At 41.4% G+C, this 11,584-nt stretch overlaps 2 protein-coding genes across 11 annotated transcripts; one reads left to right on the top strand and one right to left on the bottom strand.

Moving 5' to 3' along the window:
• Window positions 1–253: 253 nt before the first annotated feature.
• Window positions 254–10,142, top strand: LOC131223560 (uncharacterized). Of its 10 annotated transcripts, none has more exons than XR_009160536.1 (7): window positions 255–465; window positions 1,306–1,414; window positions 1,670–1,731; window positions 3,402–3,510; window positions 7,197–7,278; window positions 7,360–7,767; window positions 7,876–10,142. XR_009160536.1 is itself a non-coding variant. In XM_058218999.1 (5 exons), exons 1-4 carry the CDS (start codon window positions 346–348, stop codon window positions 3,507–3,509), a joined length of 399 nt encoding a protein of 132 aa, XP_058074982.1. In that variant the 5' UTR covers window positions 254–345; the 3' UTR covers window position 3,510; window positions 9,345–10,142. The 10 variants fall into 10 exon arrangements, 3 of the variants coding, with proteins under 3 accessions (XP_058074982.1, XP_058074983.1, XP_058074981.1); XR_009160535.1 differs by having other exon boundaries at window positions 7,197–7,767; window positions 7,876–7,998; window positions 9,345–10,142; XR_009160534.1 differs by having other exon boundaries at window positions 7,197–7,767; window positions 7,876–8,194; window positions 9,345–10,142.
• On the bottom strand, window positions 7,769–10,049 carry LOC131223559 (protein CHUP1, chloroplastic-like). The gene is made up of 2 exons (XM_058218997.1): window positions 9,159–10,049; window positions 7,769–8,405 (listed from the first exon to the last, which is right to left on the bottom strand). The coding sequence occupies exons 1-2, from the start codon at window positions 10,047–10,049 to the stop codon at window positions 7,872–7,874; spliced, it is 1,425 nt and encodes a 474-aa protein (XP_058074980.1). The 3' UTR covers window positions 7,769–7,871.
• Window positions 10,143–11,584: the final 1,442 nt, after the last annotated feature.

Here is an 11,584-nt window from a genome sequence, read left to right as displayed (position 1 = left end):
TCATAAAGTGACATGTGCCCGGATGAATAGAAAACACAAATATAAGATCCATCCAAAACTTCCGTGGCCCCAGTAAGTTTTCAGCGGTAAGTGTTTAATCCCTATTGTGTAGTCCACTTGAGTCTTTTATCTACCTCATTTTTGGGCCTCCACCTTAAAATGATACGGAAAAAAATGAATGGACGGTGTGGATAAGACCAATACATCACGGTGGCCACTCAAAGCTGCTGCCCGTTCCCAGCTGGAGACGGGCCGTGGGAGGCAATCCACGTCCGTCGCGCTTTCAGCATTGGCCGTAGAAGAAAGAATGCTGGAGAGAGAGAGAGAGAGAGAGAGAGAGAGAGAATGGATTACAGTTTAGCAGCGTTGAAGCTCTTCTGCGTGCAGCTAAAGGACGCTCGCCCGACCGTTACTCCATCTGCCATGACTCTCGGTTCCATTCTCTTCCAGCGCGCTTGGTTGCAGGTATCCCTTTCCTTCACATCAACTCTCCTATTTACTACCTATAGATGGAATTACCAGAATCATCCAATCTCTAAGGCATACTTTATCGGCGGTGTGGCTAATTTATCAACGGTCTGGATCACCCCAAAATGGTCCCCATACTTGTAATTCGTCATCGCTATTTGAGGTAGTTTGGATGTCTGTAAATAGGGCTGACTGTATAAATGATTTACTAGTCTGTGTTTGGATGCTTAAAAATGCCTGTAAATCATTTAGGGCTTTCAGCCCCATTTGATTTCCCACCAAAAAGCTGTGATTTCATTTACAACCTAACAGCTATCTTTTTAAAGATTGGCTCTCTATTTACAGGTCTTAACCAATTTTCGGGCTATTCAAACAGACAATCATTTAGCTGTAAATCATTTACAGATTACAGCCAAACAGGACATGCTGTAAAATGATTTACACCTTTAAATCATTTACCACTTGAACCATTTACAGGCATCCAAACAAAAGATCTTAAAAAAGAAGATCTCAGCGCCTACAGATGAATCCCACTAACCTTTATCATCGTAGAACATCTGACTGTGCAAAAGGTGGGCCCCGCTATGTTGATCACCTGTCTTGAAAATTGGGCCGATCCACTCATTAGGTTGGCTACACCTGTACATTGTTTCAGACCATTGTCTATCCATTGATTTCAATGGTGTGGCTTAGTTGGCTTGACGACTGGAGTGGTCTGATTTTTGCACTGGGTGATCTTTGCATTGGGGCCCACCAATTCCATGGCTTGGATTTCCTATGATGGTGGCACCCTCAAATTTGGGTTTTCTGCCCCCTTTGAATTCTTTCAGTTGGCAGGGGATTCTTGTTTCGGATATGGAGGAAGGGTGTTTCGTGCTAGATGATGGGAGTGGCACCGTCGAGCTTTCCTTGTCCAATGAGTTTCGGCACCAAGAGTGGAAAACAGGTCTTTTCATGGCATTTCCAACCCTTAATTAGGACATCCTCCCAAGTCCACACTGGAATGCGGATATTGCAGAAAAATGGATTGTGATCCATCTTGCTTGGCATTTGGGAATAGCATGCTTTTGAATCCGGGAATTTCGGCCTGTAGTTATCCTGCCTGCAGGTGTTTTGGAGGATGAGCATTGTGGTCGATCCAAATTGCAGCGGGAAAGCTCAAATGGTTGATCTGTCTCACTGGTTTTTTTTGCTGCTGCAGGAATGTATGTTATGGTGGTCGGGATTTATGTTATTCGGACAATCGATCAGCCCTTCATCAAGGTATATATCTTCAATCCGACTTCGTTATTTCATTACATTGTTTGGCTCCATTACCATGTTTGCTCGTTCTTTCGTGCAATGAAATGATGAAAATGATCATATAGAGCCCCTTTATACATGATTTTAAATATTGTTTGATACAACCTGTCATTGCCCAAGTTGTATTTAGTTTCAATGGGAAGTAGTCCTAGCCTTTCTTCGAAAGATAAATATTTTATTGATAAAAAAAAGGTCAAAGTCATCAAAACAATTACAGAAAAACCCAAGAAACAAAAGAAAGGGGACACCACCAAGAGCTATCAAGTTCGAGGCCTGGTTCATTACATCCAATTTTGCCCTTCTAAAAACTGCGAAGCTACAATTACGGAAGCACTGGTTATTCCTTTCTCCCCTTAAGGCCCAAAAGCTAGCCAATAATGATAACTTCCATAACATCCTCCCTCTCTTTCCAATCCCACCAGGTGATTGCAAGATGGTGCACACCTCTAGCAAGGCTTGGACACCCTATGAGTGTGACATGTTGGCGTGGAACAAATGGCTTTCTGTGATAGTTCACATACAAAGGGCAGAAGGGCTCTATGTATCATTTCTCAAGAATGCTTAAAGTTTGCCCTCTAAACACTTACGCATTTCTCTTCTTCTAATAAAATCACATCTTGGTCATGAAAATATAATTCTATTATTGTATACTATTTTAGGCATTGATTTGTAGCTCCTTTTTAATCCTCTTCGTGGGTTGATCTCTCAGTATTAAATAAGTGGTTAAATGTCCTTTGGGCCGCTCCATGTTGAATTTCTTCAGAAGTCAGAATCTCTGTTTCTTAGTTTCCATGTAGCATGGTAAGTGATGCAGAACAATTAACCACTTGCTCCAAAAGCTCGAACTGATAGAGTGTAATGAATCAATCCCTTTATCTTATAGCCCAGGCTCCACATCTTATGCATTAGGACCTCGGCCAAATCCCCTTCGTGGGCCCTACTTCACATGACTTCCGCTTTACACGAGCCACTCGCCTCACACGGGCCGCCCACCCCAAGTGTGCCCTTGCATCCCACAGGCCACCCCACTCGAGCCCAATGTGAAAATTCCCCTACATTACTAAGTCTTTCTTGCGAACAACATACCCTAAATGGCCCCGACTTTGATTCTGAATGCTGTTTAGAAGCTAATAAGTTAGCAATGACAACAGGTAGGATCATGATAGAACTTGGATTGAGGAACACCATCTGCCAATCATGGTGGAATGTTCATGGGTTGTTGGAGAATAGTAAAGGCCCAAAACGAACACCTATTCCATGCATGATTGACAATGGCTATGGAAATTAGATGGTCTAAAACCACTTGGGCCTGTTTGATAGACACCTAAAAATGAATTCATCTCGTTCCAGTTAGAGGATCATATTTCTTTTTGGAAAGGATAAAAAATTATCTTGATTAATCAATCTCTTATTCATAATTTGATTAACTAGATGAGATGAACTCATTTTTAGGCTGACGGTTGAATAACTGTTGTAAGAAGGGGAAGTACAATGGCTGAAGCTTTTAGTAGTCTCCATGACTCTACTTCAAGGAAAGAAGAGAACTTCCTCGATGATTATCACCTCCTGCATGAATCACCATTTTCTTTAAGTCTCCTGTCCTGATGATTATGCTTTTGGTGGCATTGCAGGTTCACAAGATTGTTGATCTTTCATCTTTTCCTGATCGGGAGGCATTGTGGTATTTGGAAGTGATTGAGGCTTATAAGTTGTTCTACCAGCCTTCATTGGAAGAATGATGTAATCTTTTTACTTGTTCCATTTAATTTTTTTGGGTTCTTGCCTCGTCATGTTGAAACACTAAATAGAGGACTAGACTGCTGTATATTTTCCACTATTTCTCATCCACCTCACATGTGGCACACATGTTCGTCAGTCTAGAATATCTGATTCATGGGTCCATAATAGATGGATTATATCCTGACAATTGCTGTTGCCATATGATTCTAATCAACAATTAGTGCCCATCAAGCAAAGTGGCTAGCTCCCAAATTCAATGACTAATATGAGATGGTTAAGATAGTCCAATCAGTGTGATTTTTGGGATATATTCCATCCACGATGGTAACAGACAATGTGGATGGTCTGAATTTACATATGGATGAACCACTATTGTTTAGTAAATGGTGGAGAATGCCCAAGGGGGTCTGGATTGACTTGCTTCCTACTTTGTTGATAGGCCTGGGTGGGTTGCTCTCGTTGCAAGTATTCGTAGTCTGTAGAATTTCAGTTTTCAAGAAACAAAAAAATGTCTGATAAGGTTCTTTTGTTTTGCTTTGGGTCATTTGTGCCTAATTAGTGCTAGATATGATTGTTTTTCAGGATTAGTTATACAGAGTTGTCCAACATACAAATAACCCTACATCAAATATTGCATTCTCCTCGCTTTGATGTATTTATATGTGAATATGTGAGAGAATGCAGAAAGTACACATGTTTCTGGGTATTTAGCTAATTCTTGACGGTATTTGTGTAATAAATTGTATGATCTTATCTTTTATTCTGTCATCAATAGAGAAATAGACATCTCTCCCCACTTTGCTCTATCTTTTTTCCTACTACAGCTTGGTATTGGTGCACAGCAACATGGTTCTTGGGTTTCTGAGCTACACAATCGAATTGGATCACCAAAAAGAGAGGGTCAAGAGCTTTTCACTAGTGTTAAACACGGTTAAACATCACCATCCATCACTCCCCTTGACATAGAAATTTATCAGATGAGTAAGTGGAGGATATGATCCAACTAGTTGCCCCACTCCAGCAGCAGGATCCGCTCTCCATGGATTGGGATTTGTGGGTGGGTAGATGGGAGAAGTCAGGGAGATTTTCTGTCCGACCCTTTTATGTAGCTATTCGATCTTGGCTCCTCATGATGCTAAGGCCCCAACAGAACATATTTGGTCTTACAATTTGCAAAAGAGACGCGATCATTGCCAACATTTGCATTATGCATCTCTAGTGTTTTAAATAGTGCGTTGCGTTCAACCCTCTGTAGTATGTAGTGTAAACTACATCGCGTGTAGCGGAAGCTGCATGATACTAATATTTTTAATTAAAAAATATGATAAATAGTAAGAATAAATGTAATAAATGTAAAAAAAAAAAAAAAGAAAAAAAAAGAGAAAAAATGCCTTAAAATCATATTTATTCATAATTCACAATAGAAGACAAATAACATACTAACATTTAAAATTTTAACCATAGAAAACAGGATTATAGAAAAGAATGGATGGCCACAACACAAAAATGGACCCACTCTGCTGGACTGGGTGATGGGCCACACCATAAAAACAATGGCCAACTGTGAGCTACTTAAGAAAATCAAGCCTATCCAACCATCACGTGGGCCATACCACAGAAAACAATGCACAACCATCCAAACACCTCCTACACACGCACGCACACAAAAGAGTAGGATTTGGGGGCATGAGGGGTGCATGCATCTGAGTATTAGGTTTCGAAAGTCCTCTTTCGAAACCTTAAGTTTTAAGACTTGTTTGTTAAAATGTGAGTTCTATACCATTAATAGATAGTCATAAATCCTTAGCCATACACGTGGAGGCTCATTTATAGATGGTTAAGATTGTTTGAAGTGGATACATGTACAAATATTCACTGTCTACAATAGGACCCACCATTGGATGGTCTGGATAGCTCTACATCATTGCCACCTGTGAGAAAGATGGGTCACCACCATTTTACATCAACAGGTCAGCTAGCAGCATTAAAATCAGTTTTATTTATTTATTTTATTTTAAACCAAAGAATGGTGTAGCATACGCTACATTGCTTGTAGTGTACATACAGCCCCTGCATTGTACGCTACAGGGCTCTGCAGCGTTGTAGCTAAATTATGCTACACTACAGTGTATGCTACTGCTACGCTACTGATGCTATTTAAAACACTATTGTCTCAATGTGGTGGAATCCATAAACCATCTGTTTTCACATTACATCTATGCTACAGTGGTGTGGGAGCGTTTCTTTGATCTCTTACAATGCAACTGGGTGATGCCGGGGTCGATCCGGGAGTTTTTCTTAGCTCGACATGGAGTCAGATTGGTCAGCAAGAGAGAATCCTATGGAGGCTATTGGTCCTTGTTGGTTTATGGTCGATTTGGGCTGAGTGGAATGAGAAGTCTTTTTGAAATCAGCATGGGCTTCTCAATGAAGTGTTTCGGAGGGCAAGAATGGATGTCATAGCTTGGGCTTCGATTCTTTTTTTCATGTTCTGTAGCTTATTTGGATTCCTTTTGGTTTTGTTTGTTGTAGATTACTATGAGGATTTCCTGTCCTTCTCTTGACAAAATTAACATGATCTTTCAAAAAAAGAAAAAAATAAATAAAAAGAAAAACTTAAAGATAAATAAAATAAACTTGAATTTGTAAAAGAGATTTTTCAAATTGGTACCTGAAAGGAGATCCTGTTTTGATATTTTATTGGTATTTGAAAGGAGGATTAATTCTTGTAGCTTGCAGGTTTGGTTGTAACATTGAAAGGTTTGGTTGCCTGGTCTGGTTAACCATGTACGAAATTCCCCTAATGTAGTTCTGATTTTGTTCTCGGTTCTCTGATTTTATGTTGCAACAACATAGGAAGATGTTGCAACAATGTAGTAAGGAAGACGGTTCACTTTTAGTTGATCTTCTCTCTTTGTTTCTGTTGATTTTGTTCTCAGTTTTTTGGTGGATCATTTGGAATGTTTGAGGTCAACTTCCACACTGCCTAATGTACCATGTCAACTTCTTGTGAAAAACTGGTCCCTTTATCAATTTCTTCCAAGCAAACTTTTCCTTGATCTATTGGAGTTTTCAACTCCGATCACAGCACACCCCTTCCACCAGCATTTTGACACCAAAAATCATATGGCTTTCAGTCTATGATTTCATCACCTGCCTCATGGCTTTGAGATCTTTCGAGTTGTAGCAAATGGGGGGAAGTCTTTGAATTAGCAAAACCAAAAGTTCAATGTGGAACTCAATTTAAGAAAACATAAAATCACATGATAAGATGGGAGAGGAGAAATTCTGCCTTTTTGTGAAGGTAATCAACAATCAAATTCTGCTAAATAAGAAATATTTATGCATATGGGAGAGCAAAAGACCTAGTGCAGAAAAGGGAAAAAGAGGATCTTGACACTTTATAGCCCTATTTCGTGAAAGTCTGTATGCATAGCTTGGAGGAAGATCTTTGATATAGTTAAAGATTGTCAGAAAGCAAAAATAAGTGATTCATTTTTGCGGCTTTCACATATCTTGCTCATCCAACATGGCATGCATGAATCACTGAACCTGCACTGAGAGTAGCAATGCCTTGAAAAATGCAGAACTTCTAACATGGTGCATTAGGTATTTTGATTTGCTGCTTCCTCATCCAATCCCAGCCATTGGATTCATCCAATATGGGGCTATTACTCACATGTCAGGTGATGGATCTCTTTCGTATCTCCTCATCAAAGATTCTGTACGCACGCTTTGCTTGGCTTGGAGTTTGGAGAGGGCCACAAGGTTTTTCTGTACTTGCTCTTTGCAATATGGTACAAATTTATTATTAATTTTTAAACACTGAGTTTGATTATTCCTTTACAGAATTGAGCTTCAAGCCACATGCCGAGTCATGTGCCAGGTCAAATTCCCTTTGTCCAAATTGACATAAGTTTCATTTTTCTTTGTTTTTGTTTGAATTTAAATTAAAAATTCCACGCGTTATGGTGGAGGTTTTGCACATATTTCTAAAACTTGCTGACTTGACTCAAAACTTAGCCGAGTCAACTTGATTTAGGGAGATTTTGAGCCGAGCCGCTGGGAAACTCAGAACTATGTGTGACTTGGTAAGACTCATTTTTTAATTTTTTTAAATTTTTTTTAATGAAAGGTAATACTCATTAACTTGATGACTTGGTCACTTTGACACGACACGCGACATGAGTTATATTAAAAAGAAAAGAAGTGGAACTTGAGGTTTGAGCCCTAAACTTCATCAACAGATTTTTGCAGGTACGTTGAGGGGCTTTCCATTAGCAAATCCTATAACTATAGTATCAAGTACAAATCAAGTAATTTCAGTAGCATCATATATTACAATCTGGTGTGATGGAATTTCAGGTAGCAGAATCCCTGCCAACACCAATACATGGTTTCGCAGGAGAACAGGAGTTCATATCTTCCATGTCCCCATGCAAAGCAGAACACACTCCAGAGCACTTCTCTTGATGCTCCTCGTCACATGTACTTCTCCGCCTTTCTTTCCCTTTCACCCATCTTTTCAGCTTGTGCAGGAACACTCGCTTACTTGAACCAGCATGCCCGGTAGCTGCAACATCCGTGCGGGGCTCTACATGCTCTGTGCCTATTGGCAAACCATCGGAATTGTATCCCATGTCACACTGTCCTTTTTCATCGTTTCCGGCAAATTCCATTCCAGGTTGTTTTCCCGTTTCCTCGTGCTCTTGTTTTTCTTCTTGATGTTTTGTAAGCTCATGTCGTAAGCACCCATTAATCCAACGTAAATATATCAATTCGTCAGCCTCACCAGCTTGCTCTTTGTGAAGCTGTTCTAGTTGAGATAACAGTTCTTGGTATTCAAGTCTCAGTTGGTGGTTGCGATCCTCTGTCATTGTCTCTTCTCCTTGATTCTGCATCAGGTAAATGGTTAGGAAGTTATGATCCAATCGAAGACCCAAATCCCTGGTGTTTCCAGTCATGCCAGCATACTGTTTGGGCCCGCCTTTCAGTTTGAAAGGAAGAATAACAATAAACCAGTGGTAATATTCAACATATTTCCAACAACCTGAAAACTTTACTCCATGTCCTGCCGGGTTGACTCGAAGACTCAACTCGATATTAAATTAATAAAATATTTAAATAATAATAACTATTTAATAGGTAATGATTTTAAAATATGAAATAAATAATCAAAGATGCAGTGCATGGCGTGCTGGTAGAATCAGAGGATTCTCTAAGACAAGGGTTTGAATCTCACACTTTGCCCGTTTCTTCATATTTTGAAAAAAGAAATCGCCCAGCAAGTGACTTGGTTTGAGTAGTGCTGAATGCTGAGTCAACTGAGTCAGTGAGTCAACTCGACGAGTCTCACCAAGGCTTGACCGACAAGCTCACCAGTGAGTTTTGTGGTGATTCAGCTCAAAATCTTGTTGAGTCAAGTTGGCTCAGTCGAGTTTTGAGTTGAGTCACTTAGCTTTAGAACTGTGATATTTAACATGGGATAAGTCTACTTATCAATGGCAGGCAAAGTTTGATGGTGGAGATTCCCTGTCCAATAGTCCATCTGCAGTGGGGCCTACCAGATGATCATTCTGGTTGGCTGAAAGATGGATCAATCACAGTAAATTTGAGCCGACCACTACAGGAAGAGGGGGGAAAAACACCTTTGAGGTTGATGAAGCTAAGTTTTCTCCCAACTCTAATTTCTCCATCAGCCCTTTCTTCTCCTCTTCTAACCGATCGACGGTTCTTCTTAGCTCTGAAATTACATCCTCCAACTCCCTTATCTCTCCTTCCCTCCACTGCAACTCTTCATTCTTGCTTGAAATCTCTGCTTCTCTTGCTTTCAGAACCGAAGCGTACCGGTGCAGAACATGCGCGCCTTCCCTATTCCTCTTTGAAAGCTTCTTCGTCCTTCCCTGAAGCGACTCCACCTCCAATTTTGCTGACACAAGCGCCTCCATGACTCTTGGGTATTCAGCTAGCATAGCCTCGAGCCTCTGGTTTTCTGCTCCCATGGCCTCGACCTTCATACCCAAGAATTCGATCTGGGCCATCTCCAATTCCAATGCGTTTTGGAGCTCTTTAAGAGCTGAACCATACTCTTGCAGGCTACAGTAATGAAGGAAACGTGCCTCGAGCTCTCCTTCCCTATCTTGAAGAGCACTGACCTGGTTCTTAAGGCCATCGATCTCTTCCTCCAAGTCAGATCTGTCTTTGCCAACGACTCGTCTGATTTCCTCCTCCCCAGCTTCATCTTGAAATTGAGTCTGTGAGATTTTCAAAGAATCTGAACCTTGAGTTTGTAGAAGGTGGTGATCTTCTTCGACTTCTTCTTCACCATATAAAGAGGTCGAATTGGGGCTGTCCGGTGTGTCTTCATCCTTGAACTCCTCACCATGAAGGATGTCATCGAGACCATTCATTCGGTGTTGTTGAGGTGATTGGGCTTTTCTTCTGATGACAATGGAGAAGAGAAAACCAGCCAAGGTGAGAGCCAAAGGGATGCCAGCTTTGAGAAGGACAGGCGTCATATGTTCTCCTTTCTCCCTCATTCTCTTCCTTTTCTCTTCTCATGAATTCAAGGAATATCTCTATCTGTATTTTTATTGTCGTCATCTCAAGCTATTTGGGTTGCATTGCTTGCATGATTGCCTTAGGCTAAATATTGCTCTACGCTACCTTATTCTTCTTCTTATTTTGATCCTGGGGGTTTGGAATCCGAGATTTTGGGAGTACGAAATACAAAAAACCGGGCTCCTGTGGGGCCCACTTGTCAGGTGGGCCACCTTTGTACGGCAACAAATGACTGTTTAAATTAAATTGTCAATAGTCCACATGTAATGTTCCTCTGTGGCCTGATGAGCGGCCCAGCATGATGTTTACATTCAAACATCTCTGAGGTGAGGGCCGTCCTATGAACGGCTTGGATTTCTCCTACACAAGCCTCATGCAATGGACACCGTGATCATAGGTGGGCCCACGTGTAAATTTGAACCGAAGGCGTGTATGAAGTTGACCCAAAAAATGCATGGAGGCGGATTGGGTGCGACCCTGCCCGTCCCTAGCTAGGAACGGACACCGTGATGTATGGGTTTTATCCTGTCCATCCATTTTGCCATATCATTTTAGGGGACAAACCTTAAAATGAAGTAGTTCCAAGGCTCAAGTGGACCACACAGTGGGGATTAAATACCCACCGTTGATAACTTTTTTGGGGGCGTAGAATTTTTTAATCAAGCTGATATTTGTCTTTTCCCTTCGTCCAGGTCCATGTGACAGGTTGGATGGCAATTAACCATCACGGTGGGCCCTAGGAAGGTTGACACCCACTGCGGCTTCACGTGGTCCACTTAAACCTTGGAACTATCTCATTTTTAGGCTTGTACCCTAAAATGATAGGGCAAAATGGATGGACGGTGTGGATGAAACCCATACATAACGATGGCCCTTCAGCCCAGGAATGGGCGGGATTAATACCCAATCCGCGTGCATTTATGCACGGTGTCAATGCCCAGCACACATCACGGTGGGGCCATAGAGCTCGACCTCATGGGAAACTCGTATGAAATCATGCTCTTTGTGGGACATCCAAACCATCAATCAGATGCACCTTTCTTTGTTGGGCCAGGGGCCTAAATCAGGCCACTCCATGACTTGGGTAGGCCACACCATAGATGACGGTTGAGAGTGGATGCCCACCCATTGAAGCCATCGTAGTTTTTAATAGGGCCCACTGTGTATATAGCTCTATGGGTCTCAACTAGATGTGCATCGTACATCCAAACCATCGATAAGATGCAGCCTTCCATGGTGGGCCATGGGCCTAAAAATCAGGCCAATCCATGACGTAGGTAGGCCACGCCATTGATGACAGTTGAGAGTGGATGCTCAGCTGTGATTTTTAATAGGACTCATGTGTGTAAAGGTTGAGCTCTATGGGTCTACCACGATGCTTGTCGGATATCCACACTATTAATTAGATGCACCCTTCCATGGTAAGGCATGAGCCTAAAATTCAGGCCAATCCATGACTTACGTGGGTCATGTCGTAGACAATATTTGAAAGCGAATGCCCACCCATTTAAAC

The sequence above is a fragment of the Magnolia sinica genome, chromosome 13 (assembly GCF_029962835.1).
Source record: "Magnolia sinica isolate HGM2019 chromosome 13, MsV1, whole genome shotgun sequence".
Lineage (NCBI taxonomy): Eukaryota > Viridiplantae > Streptophyta > Magnoliopsida > Magnoliales > Magnoliaceae > Magnolia > Magnolia sinica.
This window is presented reverse-complemented; position numbering and strand designations above follow the sequence as displayed.